The sequence below is a fragment of the Ranitomeya imitator genome, chromosome 10 (assembly GCF_032444005.1).
Source record: "Ranitomeya imitator isolate aRanImi1 chromosome 10, aRanImi1.pri, whole genome shotgun sequence".
In the NCBI taxonomy this organism is placed as follows: domain Eukaryota; kingdom Metazoa; phylum Chordata; class Amphibia; order Anura; family Dendrobatidae; genus Ranitomeya; species Ranitomeya imitator.
In genome coordinates, this window is record NC_091291.1 from 74349797 (window position 1) to 74370911 (window position 21115).

The following is a 21115-nucleotide window of genomic DNA, read 5'->3' on the forward strand; positions in this document are numbered from 1 at the left end:
CTACGTGGCTGTGCAATATACTACGTGGCTGGGCAATATACTATGTGGTTGGGCAATATACTACGTCACTGGGGAATATACTACGTGTCTGGGCAATATACTACGTGACTGGGCAATATACTACGTGGCTGGGCAATATACTACGTGGCTGGGCAATATACTACTTGGCTGGACAATATACTACGTGGACATGCATATTCTAGAATACCCGATGCGTTAGAATCGGGCCACGATCTAGTACCTTATATTTTTATTATATTTTTTACAGGGTGCAGCCAGGCCCATCAATGGTGACCTTGTAAACTAGAGGCCTATCCCTCTGTGATGCACTTATAGATTGCCAGGCAGCCCTCCTGATCTAATAGAATGGGCATTTATTAGGCTGTTGGCTGAGCACTGTGCTATACATGTGTGTGACTTGTGCCCTATTGCAAACCTCATCTGTTCGCACTTTTGTAAGCCAAAACCAGCAGTGGGTGGTGAATACAGAAGTGGTGACGTATTTCTATTATACTTTTCCTCTGATTGTTCCACTCCTGGTTTTGGCTTACAATTACTAATGTAAAATACTGACAAAAAATAATATTGAACATGTGAATGTGGCCTAATCTTGAGCAGTCACCCTCTCCATGAACTGGTAAGTTGTGAGTGGTTGTTTCATCAGTATTTTGCATCTGTGTTAATTCTGCATTTATTAAGGGGGTCTGCTGCATCCTGATAGTGCTTTAGTTTCTGTGACCTTAGCTGGTAGACATTGCCTTTTTGCTATGTTTATATATCAACAAGTTTTGCAGCATTTTTTTACCCATTGAAAGCTATGAGAAACTGTATAAACACTGAACAAAATGCAACATAACATTTGTGCTGCATTTTTGATGAATAAAACTAACTTTATTAACATGTATTGTAGACAAATCACACGGTTAATTAACCTGAGAAACGCAGAAACAATTGCAGCAAGCTACAGCTATTTTCTGAGTTTTATACATAGAATTTTACTGCATAAAGTGAAGGTTTTGGATGGGCAACAAAACACTGTAATAACGCCATGTCTGAGTATACCCTTTCTGATTTTATGTGGCTTTTTCTAAACCAAACGTTTCCCTAAGACCGGTTTCACACGTCAGTGGCTCCGGTACGTGAGGTGACAGTTTCCTCACGTACCGGAGCCACTGACACGTAGACACATTGAAATCAATGCATCTGTGCAGATGTCATTGATTTTTTGCGGACCGTGTCTCCGTGTGACAAAACACGGAGACATGTCAGTGTTCGTGGGAGCGCACATATTACACGGACCTATTAAAGTCAATGGGTCCGTGTAAAACACGTACCGCACAAAGACGTTGTCCGTGTGCAGTCCGTGTGCCGTGCAGGAGACAGCGCTACAGTAAGCGCTGTCCCCCCCACTGGTGCTGAAGCCGCGATTCATATCTTCCCTGCAGCAGCAGGGGTGGAGCCGCATATTCATTACTGTAAATGAGCGGCCCCACGTGACCGCTCATACAGTAGAAGATGCGGCCAGGACAGGAAGCAGCGCCAGTCAGCGAGGAAGCCGGGTGAGTATTTTAATAACAGCGGTCGGGCGCACAGGGGGTGGGAGGGGGGTGGGTACAGGGATATTTATTTTAAACACGAGAAGCAAAAAAAAAGGAATATTCATATTTTGTCTACAGCAAACGCTGCTGCAGGGAAGATATGAATCGCGGCTTCAGCACCAGTGGGGGGGACAGCGCTAAACTTTAGCGCTGTCTCCTGCATGGTGCGTGTGGTACCCAGTGGGCACATGGGTGGCACACGTGTGCCGCCCGTGTGCCACACTGATGTGCCACAGAAACGCACGGGCACACGGACACGGATAATTCCGGTACCAATTTTTCCGGTACCGGAATTATCTGGACGTGTGGGACTGCTCTAACATGTATCACTACCATAAAGCCTGTTTAATAACAAAGGTGCCATTGTCTAGATTAGAAATGGTCATTGAATGTTTTAGTGAAACAAAGGCAAACGCCGAGCGCTGAAAAGTATTGTTAGGGTTTTTGAAAATTATGAAAGCTGTCAGGTTAAAATGTTCTTGGCTGTCAAAGCCCCATAAATTAGAGAAACATTGGGAAAAAAAGTCAATAAAATGTTTACGTTTGGAAACAACTTAATAAACATACAATTTCACTTACAAGATCCCAGTCTTGCAAAAAAAAAAAAAAATCATGTTTAAATATGTCCTACAATTCTGGTCATCTCTTGCATTTACAGAGGCCCCTTCACGACATGCGCCGTACTAGTACAGCGCATGTCGTGTCTCCCCCTTTGATGTGGGCTCCGGCGGTGAGCCCACCTCAAAGTTGCGACATGTCAGCTGTTTTGTATAGCTGACATGTGCGCGCAATAGCGGCAGGTGGAGTCGCGATCCACCTGCCGCTATTAACTAGTTAAATGCCGCTGTCAAACGCTGACAGCGGCATTTAACTACTGCTTCCGGCCGCGCAGCCAGAAATGCTCGCATCGTTGACCCCGTCACATGATCAGGGGTCAGCGATGGATCGGCATGACAACCTGAAGTCTCCTAGAGACCTCCATGGTTGTTGATGCCGGCTTGCTGTGAGCACCACCCTGTGTTCGGCGCTCATAGCAAGCCTGCAATTCAGCTACATAGCAGCGATTTGATGATTGCTGCTATGTAGCAGAGCCGATCAGGCTATACCAGCTTCTAGCCTCCCTTGGAGGCTACTGAAGCATGGCAATAGTTAAAACAAAAATGTTTTAAAAAATATGAAAAAAAAAAAAAAAGTTTAAATCCCCCTTCTTTCGCCCCATTCAAAAATAAAACAAAAAAAAAATCAAACCTACACATATTTGGTATCGCCGCGTTTCAGAATCGCCCGATCTATCAATAAAAAAGGATTAACCTGATCGCTAAATGGCGTAGCGATAAAAAAATTCAAAACGCCAGAATTACGTTTTTTTGGTCGCCGCGGCCTTGCATTAACATGCAATAATGGGTGATCAAAAGAATGTATCTGCACAAAAGTGGTATCACTAAAAACGCTAGCTTGGCACGCAAAAAAAAGCCCTCACCTGATCTGAGATCCTGAAAAATGGAAACGCTACGGGTATCGGAAAATGGCGCAATTTTTTATTTTTTTTAGCAAAGTTTGTAATTTTTTTTCAACACTTAGATAAAAAATAACCTAGACATGTTTGGTGTCTATGAACTCGTAAAGACCTGGAGAATCAAAATAGCATGTCAGTTTTAGCATTTAGTGAACCTAGCAAAAAAGCCAAACAAAAAACACTATTATAAATATGCACTTTATTGAAACACCCACTGCTTGAGAAAGGCTCATTCAGAACTAAAATGTCGCCCAGACAAGTGGGTTGATTAAAATCCTGCACGTCAAACACTGAGGCTGGCCTCACACTAGCGAGTTTTACGGACGTATGAGCGCATAAAATACGTCCGAGAAACACGCATTACACACGGCCCAATTATTCTCTATGCCCCAGCTCCTATCTGCTGTATTTTACTGATCCGTATTATACGGCTTTCTACGGCCGTAGAAAATCGCAGTATGCTGCGTTTGTCACCGTATTGCGCAAAAAAATCTCCAATGAAAGTCTATAGAAGCCAGAAAAATACGGATTACACACGGACCAGCAGTGTGACTTGCGAGAAATACACAGCGGTGTTAGAGAGAAAAGCCGGCAATTCAGCGCGGTGTACAGTAAAATCACACTGACACCTTTCAATAGAATAGGTAGAATAAATGTGTTCACATAGAATAGGTATATATATACAGTGGGGCAAAAAAGTATTTAGTCAGTCAGCAATAGTGCAAGTTCCACCACTTAAAAAGATGAGAGGCGTCTGTAATTTACATCATAGGTAGACCTCAACTATGGGAGACAAACTGAGAAAAAAAATCCAGAAAATCACATTGTCTGTTTTTTTAACATTTTATTTGCATATTATGGTGGAAAATAAGTATTTGGTCAGAAACAAAATTTCATCTCAATACTTTGTAATATATCCTTTGCTGGCAATGACAGAGGTCAAACGTTTTCTGTAAGTCTTCACAAGGCTGCCACACACTGTTGTTGGTATGTTGGCCCATTCCTCCATGCAGATCTCCTCTAGAACAGTGATGTTTTTGGCTTTTCGTTTGGCAACACGGACTTTCAACTCCCTCCAAAGGTTTTCTATAGGGTTGAGATCTGGAGACTGGCTAGGCCACTCCAGGACCTTGAAATGCTTCTTACGAAGCCACTCCTTCGTTGCCCTGGTGGTGTGCTTTGGATCATTGTCATGTTGAAAGACCCAGCCACGCTTCATCTTCAATGCCCTTGCTGATGGAAGGAGGTTTGCACTTAAAATCTCATGATACATGGCCCCATTCATTCTTTCATGTACCCGGATCAGTCGTCCTGGCCCCTTTGCAGAGAAACAGCCCCAAAGCATGATGTTTCCACCACCATGCTTTACAGTAGGTATGGTGTTTGATGGATGCAACTCAGTATTCTTTTTCCTCCAAACACGACAAGTTGTGTTTCTACCAAACAGTTCCAGTTTGGTTTCATCAGACCATAGGACATTCTCCCAAAACTCCTCTGGATCATCCAAATGCTCTCTAGCAAACTTCAGACGGGCCCGGACATGTACTGGCTTAAGCAGTGGGACACGTCTGGCACTGCAGGATCTGAGTCCATGGTGGCGTAGTGTGTTACTTATGGTAGGCCTTGTTACATTGGTCCCAGCTCTCTGCAGTTCATTCACTAGGTCCCCCCGCGTGGTTCTGGGATTTTTGCTCACCGTTCTTGTGATCATTCTGACCCCACGGGGTGGGATTTTGCGTGGAGCCCTAGATCGAGGGAGATTATCAGTGGTCTTGTATGTCTTCCATTTTCTAATTATTGCTCCCACTGTTGATTTCTTCACTCCAAGCTGGTTGGCTATTGCAGATTCAGTCTTCCCAGCCTGGTGCAGGGCTACAATTTTGTTTCTGGTGTCCTTTGACAGCTCTTTGGTCTTCACCATAGTGGAGTTTGGAGTCAGACTGTTTGAGGGTGTGCACAGGTGTCTTTTTATACTGATAACAAGTTTAAACAGGTGCCATTACTACAGGTAATGAGTGGAGGAAAGAGGAGACTCTTAAAGAAGAAGTTACCGGTCTGTGAGAGCCAGAAATCTTGATTGTTTGTTTCTGACCAAATACTTATTTTCCACCATAATATGCAAATAAAATGTTAAAAAAAACAGACAATGTGATTTTCTGGATTTTTTTTTCTCAGTTTGTCTCCCATAGTTGAGGTCTACCTATGATGTAAATTACAGACGCCTCTCATCTTTTTAAGTGGTGGAACTTGCACTATTGCTGACTGACTAAATACTTTTTTGCCCCACTGTATATATGTCAGTGAGACACATATATGTGTATATGTATTAATATTTCATACAGCACTAGATAGCTTAAAAGCCGGTAATTCAATTGCCGGCTTTTGCTATCTCCTTCCAAAACCCGACATGATATGAGACATGGTTTACATACAGTAAACCATGTCATATCCCCATTTTTTTTGCATATTCCACACTACTAATGTTAGTAGTGTGTATGTGCAAAATATGGCCATTCTAGCTATTAAATTAAAGGGTTAAATGGCGGAAAAAATTGGCGTGGGCTCCCGCGCAATTTTCTCTGCCAGAGTAGTAAAGCCAGTGACTGTGGGCAGATATTAATAGCCTGGAGAGGGTCCACGGTTATTGCCCCCCCCCCCCTGGCTAAAAACATCTGCCCCCAGCCACCCCAGAAAAGGCACATCTGGAAGATGCGCCTATTCTGGCACTTGGTCACTCTCTTCCCATTCCCGTGTAGCGGTGGGATATGGGGTAATGAAGGGTTAATGTCACCTTGCTATTGTAAGGTGACATTAAGCCAGATTGATAATGGAGAGGCGTCAATTATGACACCTATCCATTATTAATCCAATAGTCTGAAATGGTTAAAAAAAACACAAACACATTATTAAAAAGTCTTTTAATGAAATAAAAACACAGGTTGTTTGAATATTTTATTATTCTGGTAATCCACCTGAAGACCCTCGCTCTGTGACAAAGAAAAAATAATATATCAACAATATACATACCTTCCGAGGATCTGTCACGCCCCACGATGTAAATCCATCTGAAGGGGTTATTTTTTTTTACAGCCAGGAGCTCTGCTATAATGCAGCTGTGTTCCTGACTGTAAAACCCCAGCGAATGAATGGAAACTAGGTCAATGACCTGTAGTTACCTTCATTCGCGGTGAGGCGCTCTCTGCTGGTTGTCCTCATATGAACTCGAACCTGAGAACTTTTCTGATTTTTTCCCACCCTCGAAGGACATTTTAATAATGTATATAATAGTATGTAATCGCGCTGGAGGTGCCGCTAAATCTAATATGCAAAAAAAGCTTGCTGTATAAAAAAGTATTCACACTGTGCTCAATTAATTACGGTACCTTATCGGCATTTGGCGTCTGTTTCTCATCTGTCTGTAGTTGCCCGGTTTCCAGTTCTACTGTTCTTTCCAAATGTATATAAAGCACTGATATTCTCAAAAATATATATATGCGAGGAAGTGGGTATTAAAACTGTCCCGGCCGGTGACAGTTACCCGTTACCTCACATGCGGTGTGTTCCGGATCTTCAGCGATGAAGCCGCACTTCAATAAGCAGATTGCCGGCGAGGTGCAGGACCTCGCGTGACGTCACATACACGTGGTATTCCACGTGATCGGCTGACGGAATGCACCTAGGACCAAAAAATCTCTCCAACGCGTTTCGAAGTCAGCAGACTTCTTCTTCAGGGATGGTCCAGTGCAGGATGTAGGTGCTTTTATATCTTACAGTGACTAGAAGCGCTAGATCTATTGGTTAAAGGCAAAGAGTTCAATCTCGCTATTTAACCCATTCGGCATGAGTGTGTTCAATTCAAAGATCCACCTACTTTCTTCCCTTGACATCTGGTGGATGAAATTGCCTCTCCGCCAGTTCTTTTTTACTATTTTTATCCCGGTAACCACTATATTTTCTACTGAACCCGCATGGTATTCCTCGAAGTGTTGCGATAAAGGGTGACCCGCAAACTTTTTATTAATATTACGCAGATGTTCCCCAATGCGTATGCTCATAGGTCGTATAGTGCGGCCTATATATAGTTTCCCGCACGGGCATTTAATGCCATAAATTACTCCTCGGGTGGAACAAGTTATGAAGTCTTTGATTTCTACTTCATTGTCTTTATAAATAATACTCAATTGTTTTTTCGTATTAAGTTTTTTACATGGTAAACATCTGCCACATGGAAAAAAGCCAGACCGGGTCTTTAATGTAAGTGGCATTATGGAAGACACGGGTCTCCGCACCGTTGGGGCTATTATATTGCCCAGATTGTTTGCCCTCCTAAAAACGAACCTTGGATGTTCTGCTAATGTGTTCCCAATCACTTTATCTTCCTTTAATATATTCCAGTATTTATTAACAATTTTTTTCAAAAGATGACTATTCGAATTATATGGGGTTATTATTGGTATCATTTCATTCTCCACATTGTTCGTTTTTTTGTCTTTCGGTTTAAGAAGTTTTTTTCTAGATTGTTTACCTACTTGTTCCTTAACCCGTATCAGAGTCTCTTTATCATATCCTTTCTGACTAAATCTTTCTATCAGGATATCTGTCTCTTTCCTAAAATCCTCTAATTTGGAACAATTTCTATGAGCTCTAATGAACTGGCCTTTGGGGACATTTAAAAGCCAACTTGGTAAATGGCAGCTATTTAGTGCAATATAATTGTTTGAATCAGTGGGTTTATGGTGCAGGCTAGTTTGAATCTCATTATCTTCTATAAAAAAATTTAAATCTTAAAAAGGGAAGAAAGTAGGTGGATCTTTGAATTGAACACACTCATGCCGAATGGGTTAAATAGCGAGATTGAACTCTTTGCCTTTAACCAATAGATCTAGCGCTTCTAGTCACTGTAAGATATAAAAGCACCTACATCCTGCACTGGACCATCCCTGAAGAAGAAGTCTGCTGACTTCGAAACGCGTTGGAGAGATTTTTTGGTCCTAGGTGCATTCCGTCAGCCGATCACGTGGAATACCACGTGTATGTGACGTCACGCGAGGTCCTGCACCTCGCCGGCAATCTGCTTATTGAAGTGCGGCTTCATCGCTGAAGATCCGGAACACACCGCATGTGAGGTAACGGGTAATACCCACTTCCTCGCATATATATATTTTTGAGAATATCAGTGCTTTATATACATTTGGAAAGAACAGTAGAACTGGAAACCGGGCAACTACAGACAGATGAGAAACAGACGCCAAATGCCAATAAGGTACCGTAATTAATTGAGCACAGTGTGAATACTTTTTTATACAGCAAGCTTTTTTTGCATATTAGATTTAGCGGCACCTCCAGCGCGATTACATACTATTATATACATTTTGGTGTTCTCACACGTGGTATCGGACATCTTTGTAGTTGTGTCCGCGTACTTGCAGCAGGAGGAGGACCGAGGAATGTGCAGCGCCCTTGGTTGTTTTTAAAATTTTAATAATGTGTTTGTGTTTTTTTTAACCATTTCAGACTATTGGATTAATAATGGATAGGTGTCATAATTGAATTGGAACCAGGCAACATCCCGTGGCAGGGGGTGTTGCAGGGAGAAGGCACAGGGGGGTCCCTGTCAGGCGTGGGAACCTGGCAGGTGCCTAGAGAACAGAACAGAACGTAACGGAACCGTGCCTGCACACCCTGCGGCGGTATCCAGGAAAGAGACACGAAGGGAAGAATATTGTAGAACAGTGTAAACGAGATCAGCACAAAGGAAAGCCAGTAAGAGTTGTGCCGAGAGAGAGAGGCAACATCTTACTGAGGCGCGTAGTCGGTGGCCGGATCACCGTAGGAGTAACTGACTTCAGGCCTTACTTCAAATTCCGCTGGACAGTTGACTATAGGGTGGCTGTCTACCTTCTACACCTACGAAGACATAGGGGGCAACATTGGGAGAGAGGCGTCTCTAGGGTTCCGGGAGACCTCCAAGCCTTCCCGTCAAACGGATGGCGTCCTAGCCAAAATATACCTGGGGGACGTTAGAAACTAGTAACATCTGGAACCAAAGAACGAGAGAGAGAAAGAAAGCTGTAGAGAACGAACGAAGGAGAACAGCAGTTGTGAAGACTATTCCGAATGCTCAGCAGGGTAGGACTACAACACACAGGCGCTATTGGTAGGCAACGATTTCCATCTGCGAAGAAACTCTGGATGTGCCCATCGGACCGGCCGGTCTCTGATAGCCTGGTTGAATGTGCTCTGGACTGAGGATATTGAAGCCTTCAGTAAAGAGGTAAAGAGACTGCAACCTTGTGTCCTCGTTATTGCCTGCACCTCACACCATCACCATCCACCTTACTGGGAAGCCCTGGGGACATACTTCACCTGTGGGAAGGTATACCATCCAGCTGCCATTCCATCACCCCAGCGGACCCCACAGCAGCGTCGGTCACCCTGACCGAACACCACAGGTGGCGTCACGAACCCCTGACAGACTGTACTACCACCTTTATTGGACGCCCCTTAGCAGGGTCACGACCGGGTCCAGCCACCGTGACAACCGCAGAACCGAGCAGAAAGGACCGATACCGAGTGACTTGTGGCCCTGTGTCTGGGGGCGCTCCATATATATATATATATATATATATATAGACAGTATTATTTTTTGAGCACATGGATCCCTTGTATGTCCGTATGTTGGTTTTGCAAGCCTGCGAGAAAATCTCACAGTACGGATGCCATACGGATTACATACGGAGGATGCAATGCGCAAAATACGCTGACACACCCTGCCTACGGAGGAGATACGGACCACTATTTTGGGGACTTTTCAGCGTATTACGGCCGTAAATTACGGACCGTATTTTTATACGCTGAGTGTGATGCCGGCCTGATATGATGGAGTGCTGCCTCTTTTTTGAAAAGTATATGTGAAGTTGGGATACATTGGACGGATTCCCTGGAGACCTTGCACTTGAAGATAAGTAGAATTGTGCTGTTCCTTCTTTATACCTTTAAGAAAATAAATAGTGATTGTTCATTTAGTGACAGGTGACTCACAGCTGTGTGCCTACAGGTTGTGAAACAGCAGGGTACAAGAAGAAAAGGCTACTTACAACATGAGTGGGGAAAAAGCGAGGTCGTGGTGAAAGGGGAATAGGCTTGGTGTTCGACGTGTATGTGGGTTGGGTGTTAATGTGAATGAAAGTTCAACTGAACAAATACCGTCTCATCCTATCCAAAGACCACTGACAACATTTATTACTGGCTGGCCTACTTGGCTCCCTTTCTTTGGCAGCCGCACAGCAGTAAGCCTAGTAGATGAGGCTCAGAAAGAGCATGTGCTCCAGTGGATGGCAAGTGCTGCATCAAGTGGCCTCTCCTCCACTTCCTCCACATTAACATCACACACAGTACAATCCTCAGAGGTGGCACCCCAATCACCCTTGATTCCTCCCTGTCAAAACTTTCCAAATGCCCAACTGACTGTAGGGAACCACAGATGGGCCATTCTGAAGAGCTGTTCCCACACTGTATTCCATGGGCATCAGAGGTCTGCTCTGTAGAATCACAGAATCCAGAGGAAGAAGGGATCTGCGCTGATGCCCAAAATTTTTTCATGCTGGAACTAGGGCTGGATGAGGTAGGGACCGAATAGAATCCAGACCCTCGTCACCAGACGTTAACCATCAAGGGTGGAGGTTCTCCTGATAAGACTTAGATACCAGAGGTGCACGCAGATTACACTGTGGTGTCAGGGCAGAAAAATTATGACAATGAGGTTGTAGATCCCATCTGGTGTGAACCCAGAGGTACGCAGTTGAGTTGCTCAGAAGAGGAGGTGGAGGAGGAGAAAGATGAGGTGGTTATTTTGCAGCTTCCCACACAGACACAAAGTAATTCAACCACGACAAGCACTACATCCTCAGCCCCAACTCTGGTTGTTGCCAGCATCGGTCGCGAGTGTGCAAGTCGCAGGGGCGGCAAGAGTTGCCTAGTCTGGACTTTTTCTGAGACCACAAAGTATGACTCAACAGAAGTTATCAGTCAATTTTGCAAAAAAAACCCTCAGTAGGTGGAAAGTGATGAGTGCATGCAATAATTTGACAACTACATGCATTAACCGGCACATACACGATCAACATACGTTAGTGTGGGAGCCTCAAAGCTCTAAAATATGGACTAGCAGGCCTCGCCAACCACAGGCAGACCCATCAACTCCATCTGCTGCTTCTTCCTACTGCATCACTATTCCAAGTCTTCTCACACAGGTCTCTTGCCACAGAAAATACAATTGTTTACCCACCACTGTCAGGGTTAGTGAGAGCCAGTCAACTGTTATAGAAGTCGACATGACTGCTGCTTTTGTGTCCCCTAGCATAACAGATCTTTCTCACCATAACATCTCCACCGGAACCTCACTCACAATCCAGCAGTTTGTCCTGTCCTCTGTACTCCGCTCTCTCTCAGCACAGCAGCCAGCCCTTGGTCCCACATTTGTGGTCACGCAAAATAATGCTTCCTCCTACACATTGCAAAGCTAAGAGCTTGAACTCCACCATCTCCAATATGTTGACCACGGAAATGCTGCCTGTCTGCCTGGTGGATACAGATGGTTACTTAAAGTTGATGGCCGTCACAGCCCCGCAGTACAGTTGCCAAGTTGCCATTACTTCTCTAAGAAAGCTGTGCCTGCACTATACCAGCATGTCACTGACAACATCACCAATTCCCTGAAAAAAATCTTTGTCTGCCAGGGTGCATATCACCACTGACACCTAGATGAGCAAATATGGGCAGGGGCATTACATCTCTTTGACTGGGCACTGGGTGACTCTGGTGGCTGTGGGGCAGGCAGTCTAGGGGCTTCTCCACAAGTCTTTGAATCCACAAAGCTTACGGGACAAACCTCTGTATCTAACAGTTCCTCCAATGCTTCTGCCTCCTCCACCTCCTCTAGAGCCTCCACCTGCGCAATCAACCTCTCCCTCAATCAGATGCGTTCCAACAGTGCAGATAGAATCTGCTTGGCTCACTGCAATCAGGCAGTGTTTAAATTAATATGCCTTGAAGATCGCAGTCACATAGCTCAAGAGTTGTGGACAGGTATCCAGGCCAAGTTAGAGCAATGGCTGTCTCCACTAAACCTGGAGCCAGGAAAGGCGATAACTGTGCAACACTGGTGATGGCCCTACGCCGTGGCAACCTCATACATGCACCTTGCATGGCTCACATCCTCAACAAGATGGTACAGCAATTTCTCCACCACTATTCCAGTTTAGATGCACTGTTATAGAAAGCATGGTCATTGTGTGCTCACTTCCGACGATCGCACCCCACAGGTCATCAACTTCTATTGCTACAGAGGTCTTTTGGTTGCAACAACTATGGCAGCAGCGATGAGTCCTGGTGCAGTACGTCCTTTTGCATAGCCTGGGCCAACACAAGTCAGACGTGATGCAAATCACGCTTGCGGAGTGGGCACATGTGAAGGACCTCTGCACTCTTCTGAACAGTTTTGAAATGGCTACTAAGATGATTAGCGCTGATGATGCCATCATCAGCATCCTAATTCCGATCTTCTGCATGCTGGAGCACACTTTTAATAATCTGCGTGAGGAGGTGATGGTCCCAGAGGAAGAGCTGAAAGCAGAGGAGTATGTGGAAGGGATAACAAAATCTCAAATTTCCAGACTGTCGTCCCTACCATGGGAGGGTAGCTCACAGCAATCAAGGGTGTCTCATGGTACCAGAAAAACTGTTAGTGAAGATGCAGGAGCCGAGGAACAAATTGAGGAGGACAAGATGATGGATGCGCAACAGTCAGGAGATGAAGAGGATAATTATACGCTTTCTGTTGTTCATGATTGGCGGGGGGGACAGAGGAAGCAACCTTGAGTGTTACCCCTGCAAAAAACACACCATGGACTTGGACCTCATGGAAGCACCCGACACATGAGCACTTTCTTGCTGCACTATCTTCAGCACAATGTCCGTATTCTTAGGGTTAGAAATAGTGCTGACTACTTTGGTGCCACTCTGTTAGATCCACAGTACAAGAGTAAATTTAGCCAGATGCTTTCCCCAATGGGGAATGTGGCAATAATTTTGGGAAATTTTTGTACTCCAAATTGGATCACTTTCAGCAGTGCATGCAGCAGTAATGAAGTATATTGTGGCACAGCTGTGTCGGTGCTCAAGAGAGGTTTCCCACACCAGTAATAATATAGTAGATAAATAACTTGGCACTCAACTTGGTGGATAGTGATGATAAAGAAAATCAAAATTTATAAATTTTGATTTTCTTTATCATCACTATCCACCAAGTTGAGTGCCAAGTTATTTATCTACTGCATGCAGCAGTAAGGCTCCCAGACCAGCAGGACTACACTTACTTTCAGTCATATACCTGTGTTACTATCCTTAAATGTTTCCAACAACAGTACTCAATGAAACCAATATTTATGCCACCTGTGTGTGTATCTGGGGAAAAAAAAACAGATTGAGCTGTTGCATGAGGTATCACGGCTCCCAGCAAAGAAAGTTTACACCGCTCCTTCACCCATCTCATCTTAATTGAAACTTCAATTCAAAGTTGTAAATGCTGGCCCATACTCTGATTCATCACGCATGGCCTATGGCTAACTGCTTCTGTGCTATTAACAAGTTTCTACTGTGGGTCAATTGATCATCAGTAAACTACCTGTGTTACTATCCTTAAATTGCTCTACCAAAAGTAAATGATGTTTGTGGCACCTGAATGTGACTGGGAAAAAAAACAGTTTGAGCTATTGCATGCGATATCAGGGCTCCCAGCAAAGAAGACTTACACCGCTCCCTCAAAGTTAAATTAAAAACTATAAAATGCTGGCCCAGACCTTGACATCTCATGCATGGCCCATGGGTGACTGCTGCTATGCAATTATCAAATTTCTACTATGGGTCAAATGATGCCACACTTCCTCGGGCGTATCCCTTATTTTTGGAAATGTTTGGACTCCAAATTGGGTCTCCTTCGTGTGTGTTGCTTGAATTTGGAAGACATCTCAGAGCACCATGCTTAAACCTGTCACTCATCCACCTGTTACTGATCAATGTTTCAGCTAGAAAAGGTCCACACCCTTTTCCATGCATCCATGCTGTGTAATTATATTTTTGCACTGTGGGTCAACTGATGCCACGTTTCCTGGTGTCTGCCTCTAACTTTATCTGTTAGGGGAGCTTTTTGGCCCCCCTTAACCCCTTCGTTACATGCTCTCTCCATTTGATGTGGGCTCCGTAGATGAGTCCACATCTTTTCCAGCTCATGTCAGCTGTTTTGAACAGCTGACATGTGCCCGTGCCGCGGCTATAAACTCATTAAATGCTGCTGTCAAACTCTAACTGCGGCATTTAACGCGTGCTTACTGCCATTGGGCCAGAAATCTGCCCATCTGTGACCCCCATCACATGATTGTGGGTCACCGATGGGTTGGCATGACCATCAGAGGTCTCCTGGAGACCTTTATGGTTGTCACTGCTGGCTTGCTGTGAGCGCTGCCCTATGGTCGGCACTCATATCAAGTGAAGTATTCTGCTACATACAGGTGATCTGATCATCGCCTCTATGTAGCAGAATCGATCCAGTTGTGGCAGCTTCTAGTCTCCCATGGAGATTGTTGAAGCATAACAAAAGTAAAAAAAATGTTTTTTAAAATATTAAAAAAATAAAAAAATATAAAAGTTTAAATAACTCCCTTTTTGCCCCATTCAAAATAAAACTAAATAAAATCATACACATATTTGGTATCACCGCACTCAGAATCGCCAGATCTATCATTAAAAAACCTGATCGCTAAACAGCATAGCAAGAAAAAAAGTCAAAACCCCAGAATTATGCTTTTTGGTCATCGCAACATTGCATTCAAATGCAATAACAGGTGTTCAAAAGATTTTATCTGCACGAAAATGGTATCAATAAAAATGTCAGCGCGGCACACAAAAAATAAGCCCTCACTCAACCCGAGATCACCAAAAATGGAGTCGCAACGAGTCTTGGAATATGGCACAATTTTTTTTTAACAAACATTGGTTTTTTTTTTCACCACTTAAATAAAAAAGAACCTAGACATGTTTGGTGTCCATGGCCCTCATATGGCTTTGTTGACTGAAAAATATAAAAGTTATTGCTCTAGGAAGAAGGGGAGAGAAAAACAGAAACACAAAAACGAAAAAGGGCAAGGTCTCCAAGGGGTTAAGGTGTTGTCTATGCATTTGGTTTTGCAGTCCATTGAATTCAGTGGGGTCTGGGTATGTTCAAGAACCATTCTGTGAAGATACCAGAGGTTCATGATTGTTTTCCTCTTTTCTCTATATTGAAGTAGTTTACTTCTGGGAATCCTGATGGCACTAATGATCTGATCCTCAATAGAGGTGGGGTTGTAGCCTTGATTTAAAAATGTTCTTTTAAGGCGTGTCAAGTGTTCATCCCTTTCTGTTGGACAGACCTATCTAGAACAGATAGAATTATATCTGATGTTGTGACTGTAAACGCTGGACTTTTTAATGTGATTCGGTTGGTAGCTATCCCATGTGAGGTATTTGGGCCGATTAATAGGAACTGTGAGACTATACTTTTATGCACACCTAAAAAGACAGACACCACTGGATCACTGGCCAGACAGCTGCCTCATTACAGGGGTATTCCATCTGAAACACGTATTTCAGAGATTTACATGGGATTCAAGAAGTATCGCTTCTCCTTGCGGAGAGTGACATGATAAGCATGTCGAGGTGAGGAGACTTAAAGCCGCAAAGCTCCTCTGGGAAATATGCAAGAGTTTAATGCCTATTCAACTTAACTGCAGGACAGCAGGAAAGGATCAGCTGGATAGATTGGTGTCCCCCTCACCCTGGTACATGCTTTGACTCTTGCTTCTTCTGAGGTCGCCCAAGGAAAAAGCCCCGGAAGAAGCAAGTGTCAAAATGTACACACATTACCTTTTGTAGGTAATTGACACTCTGTTCTTCCCTCCGGTTATTTAGGAGGAACTTGAAGCAACTGGACTGCCTTTTAGGCAGTGTAGGTCAGATTTGCTATCTTCTAGTCTGTGGTTATGGCTATCTCTGCTCACGCTGGAACCACTAAGGACTGTGAGGTCAGGATCTCTAATCTGTATAGGATCCGGAAACGTCAGATGTAGTTTTTAGTATATTACCTATTATCCTGAGTGAGTTGCTACACAAGCATAACACACATTCATTTGGCTAAAAATTACAGGCAAGATATTGACCCATGCTAATGATGCACACAGGTTGTCAAAATTGTTGGTACCCCTTGTTTAATGACAGAAAAACCAACAATGGTCACAGAAATAACTTGAATCTGACAAAAGTAATAATAAATATAAGATTTATGAAAATGAACAAATGAAAATAAGACATTGCTTTTCAACCATGTTTCCACAGAATAAAAAAAAAATACAACTCATGAAATAGGCCTGGACAGAAATGATGGTACTCCTGAAAATAATGTGAGAAAAGGGACATGTTAAATCAAGGTGTGTCCACTAACTAGCATCACAGGTGTCTACAATCTTGGAATCAGTGAGTGGGCCTATATATAGGGCTAAAGATGCTCACTGTGCTGTTTGGTGACATGGTGTGTATCACACTCAATATGGACCAGAGGAAGCAAAGGAAAGAGTTGTCTCAGGAGATTAGAAAGAAAATTATAGACAAACATGTTGAAGGTAAAAGTTAGAAGACCATCTCCAAGCAGCTTGATGTTCCTGTGACTACAGTTGCAAATGTTATTCAGAAATTTAAGATCCATGGGACCGTAGCCAACCTCCCTGGATGTGGCCGCAGGAGGAAAATTGATGACAAATCAAAGAGATGGATAATACGAATGGCAACAAAAGAACTCAGAAAAACTTCTAAACAGATTAAACGTGAACTTCAAGCTCAAGGAACATCAGTGTCCGGTCGCACCATCCGTCGTATGAGAAAAAGTGGACTTCATGGGAGACGACCAAGGAGGCCACCATTGTTGAAAAAAATCATAAAAAACCCAGACTAGAATTTCTCAAACTACATGTTGACAAGCCACTAAGCTTCTGGGAGAATGTCCTATGTACAGATGAGACAAAAATGGAACTTTTTGGCAAGGCACATCAGTTCTATGTTCACAGATGGAAAAATTAAGCATATCAAGAATAGAACACTGTCCCTAATGTGAAACATGGAGGAGGCTCTGTTATGTTCTTGCACTGCTTTGCTGCATCTGGCACAGGGTGTCTAGAATCTGTGCAGGGTACAATGAAATCTCAAGACTATCAATGGATTCTAGAGAGAAATGTGCTGCCCAGTGTCAGAAAGCTTGGTCACAGTCACAGGTCATGGGTTTTGCAACAGGATAATGACCCAAAACATACAGCTAAAAACACCGAAGAATGGCTAAGAGGAAAACATTGGACTATTCTGAAGTGGCCTTCTATGAGCACTGACCTAAATCCTATTGAGCATCTTTGGAAAGAGCTGAAACATGTTGTCTGGAAAATGCAACCATCAAACACGAGACAACTGGAGCAGATTGCTCTTGGGGAGTGGGCCAAAATACCTGTCGAGAGGTACAGAAGTCTCATTGACCGTTACAGGAATCAATTGATTGCAGTGATTGCCTCAAAAGGTTGTGCAACAAAATATTAAGTTAAGGGAACTATCATTTCTGTCCAGGCCTATTCCATGAGTTTTATTTTTTTTAAACTCTGTGGAAGCATGGTTGAAAGGCAATGTCTGACTTTCATTTGTTCATTTTCATAGATTTTTAATTTATTATTACTTTTGTCAGATTCAAGTTATTTCTGTGACCATTTTGGGTTTTTCTGTCATTAAACGAGGGGTACAAACAATTTTGACCATGTGCGCATATAGATAATATATATTAATAATATTATTTGGAAAGATTATCTAGCTTGGATACCATGAAATACCCAGTAGAACTGACTAGAGTTTGAACTAGAAATGATTGAATGTGGAAAGATTTGAATTAAGCACATCTCGTGAATTTTGCTGGACCTCTAAGGTTCAGCAAAATGATGGCAAGTTTGCCACCATTTTGCCTAATTCACACAGATCGCATTGCATAATGTTTGTATTCTAGAGAATACAAATTTATTTCATATTTGAAAACAATTTAATTCCACTGTAATGAATTTGCCTCTGAATCTAAACAAGACATTTTCATTTACAAAAAGCAAGCAGTCTTTTTGGAGAAGGTTCTTTTCCTGCTTTTTAAAGAAAAACTGACAAACATTTTAATAGTGCTGTACATGTATAATCTATTTACTAATGCCTGTGCGGGCAAAATTTGCTTTGCAACTTCCACCTATCTTAAAACTATAATCTTTATTGGGCAAGAGTAAAATGGAATCCCATTTCTCTAAAATTAAAATGACAAAAGAGAGAAAGCTGTCTAAGTAATTAATACTCATGTAGGAACTACCATCCTAACATGAAATATACTATCACATATAAGCATAATGTAGCACATAAGGGTAAGGTTAACTACTGGTCTGCAAAATCCAATGCCTACATATAGTTTGTAGAATTCAATAAAGTAAAATGGTGAGCAAAATTTTCCTCCAAAACTATGTAGATCGCACCAGACTGACAGTTTTCTTCATCAGGACCTTACTGTGCATCCTTTACCCTGGGAAATGGCAGAATTTGTAGTAGATCTATGGTGGGAAATGCAGGTCAATGAAAGAAGAGTGACCTCTCAATCAGTGACAAAAGATAGGCAATGGTAAGGGAATAGGGAAGAGAGGCTGCAGAGCCGTAGGTGCAGTGCCCGCCCCCTGCACTTGCAGCTCATTTGCATAATAATTCAAGAAAACATTTCTCAAATACATAAACCAAGATTTCTAAGATAAAGTCATGGATGTTATCAACATTTCATAGATTTAATTAGTTTGGGATATAAACACCTGCAGACAGTTTACCTTAAAACTCTCAAGAGAGTCCGATTTAGGCCGGGTGTCACACTTGCGAGGGCAATGTGAGAAGCTCGCGCGAGTCTCTCGCCTCAATACCCAGCACTGCCACCGACACTCAGGACCGAAACATTCAGCTGCAAAGAAAAACATGCAGCCAGACACTCCGGTCTCGAGTGCTGGCGGCAGTGTTGGGCATTGAGGTGAGAGAATCACGCAAGTTTCTCATGTTGCATTCGCAAGTGTGCCCCCTGCCTAATGAAAAGTCTGCAGCATTCAACATATATAAAAAATGTGTGTTGCTTTTTCACCAACCTTATTTGTGAATAACCTCATTCTGGAAATCTATGTTGTCTCAGATCACAAATGTGATCTTCTCAGATAAATGTATGAATGATAAATCATAAGCTCATTTTGACTCTGTTCTCCTTTTGAATAAGGCTATACTTACTGTTGCAGAGAACTGCTTCAATTGGCTGAATAGTTACTGGAATTTCCACTCTGACATTTGACCTAAGCAAGAAAAAAAATCTATTTAATCTAGCAAATATTTTGGCAACAACTTCCTAAACTTCTGTATTAAGCTTGATATATTTCTGTAGTCTCTTGGCACGGTTCTCTAATCCAGAAATCAGATCCGAAAACACATTTGAGCAGCTTTTGTGAATGATCATTGCAGAAGACAAGAAACTGATACATATCCCGTTGCCCGTGATACTCACCACATCTCCTTTGCGCGGTACGGTGGTAAGCGGGTCCCTCGTCGCGTCTCTTTGGCGCTTCCTGATTGGCGGAGGTCCCACTGCTCACGCATGTGTCCAGGGTCATGGCCGCGCGCTCCTTCAGCTCTTTATGCAACGGCGAGGTCATGACCCAGAAGCACCGCCTCGTTATGGCAGTCACCACTGAGTATTTCAGGTTTCTCCCTGCTTGGGTAAGGTGCCTGATTATAATTTGTACTTGCTTCATTGCCAGAGCTATGTTTTGCACCACTCTGCAAACCACCATTTTTTGCTTTGCACCACTCTGCAAACAGCTGAATTTCAGCGGCACTAAATGACAAGGTTAAATATGGCATGCTGAATCGTGTTAGTCACTGTACAAAGAAATGTTTGAGTGTGGATGAGGCATATATGATATAGAAAACATGCTCCAAACAATTTCAGAATGAGATCTCCCCTGTTGTATAATGTTAGTAACAGAAGAAATATTTTATGTACTGTGGATGAGTCCTGTATAGCATAGACTAGATGGTACAAACAATTTCAAAGTGAGATGTCCCCTACTGTATGACGTTAGTAACAGAATTTTTTTCATTTGGCTGTATGAGGACTGTATAAAATAGACTAGATACGTCAAACAATTTCAAATTGAGATCTCCCCTACTGTATAACATAGAAATGACAGAAAAACGACTGGCACATCCAAACTAGTGTGCATAGGTGCATACCAGGAGCAGCTACCTCCATATACAATATACAAAAAAAGGTTGTACTCTATCGTGCCAAAGCATGTCTAAAATGGAATACATGAAATATGAATAGCAAAATGGCTTTTGAACAGTAGGAAAAATATTTGAGAGACGCTTTGCACAGAATTTGATCAAATAGTGTGAGCCCATCAACCATCGTCAAGGTGGTCTCATTAATCTGATGGGTCCCTGACCTCCCTATCCAAATGTTAACACTTACCGAAGGCCAATGTCTGTATGCCTGGGTGAATGTGGACACCTCTGACAGCAAAGCCTACATACGGGTTGGCCGGAACCAAGTGTGATTAGATGTAATTAAAAACCACATGATGAAGGGAGGAGTGCTCAGTCAGTAAGCTAACATAGAAATGACAGAAAAACGACTGGCACACCCAAACTAGGGTAAATAGGTGCATTCCAGGAGCAGCTACCTCCATATACAATATACAAAAAAAGGTTGCACTCTATCGTGCCAAAGCATGAAATATTTGCTGGATGAGGACTGTATAAAATAGACTAAATGCTCCAAACAATTTTAAAGTGAGATCTATCCTACTGCATGACATTAGTAACC

The 21115-nt window shown here is 42.9% G+C and overlaps 1 protein-coding gene across 5 annotated transcripts in view; it reads right to left on the bottom strand.

Moving 5' to 3' along the window:
* The window catches only part of LOC138651574 (NXPE family member 1-like), a 474026-nt gene that overhangs the window by 154631 nt on the left and 298280 nt on the right, over positions 1-21115 (bottom strand). For all 5 annotated transcript variants that reach the window (XM_069741869.1, XM_069741868.1, XM_069741870.1 and 2 more), the window contains one exon: positions 19522-19583. In XM_069741869.1, the coding sequence (XP_069597970.1) occupies positions 19522-19583 (62 nt within the window). The remainder of the gene's footprint in view (positions 1-19521; positions 19584-21115) is intronic.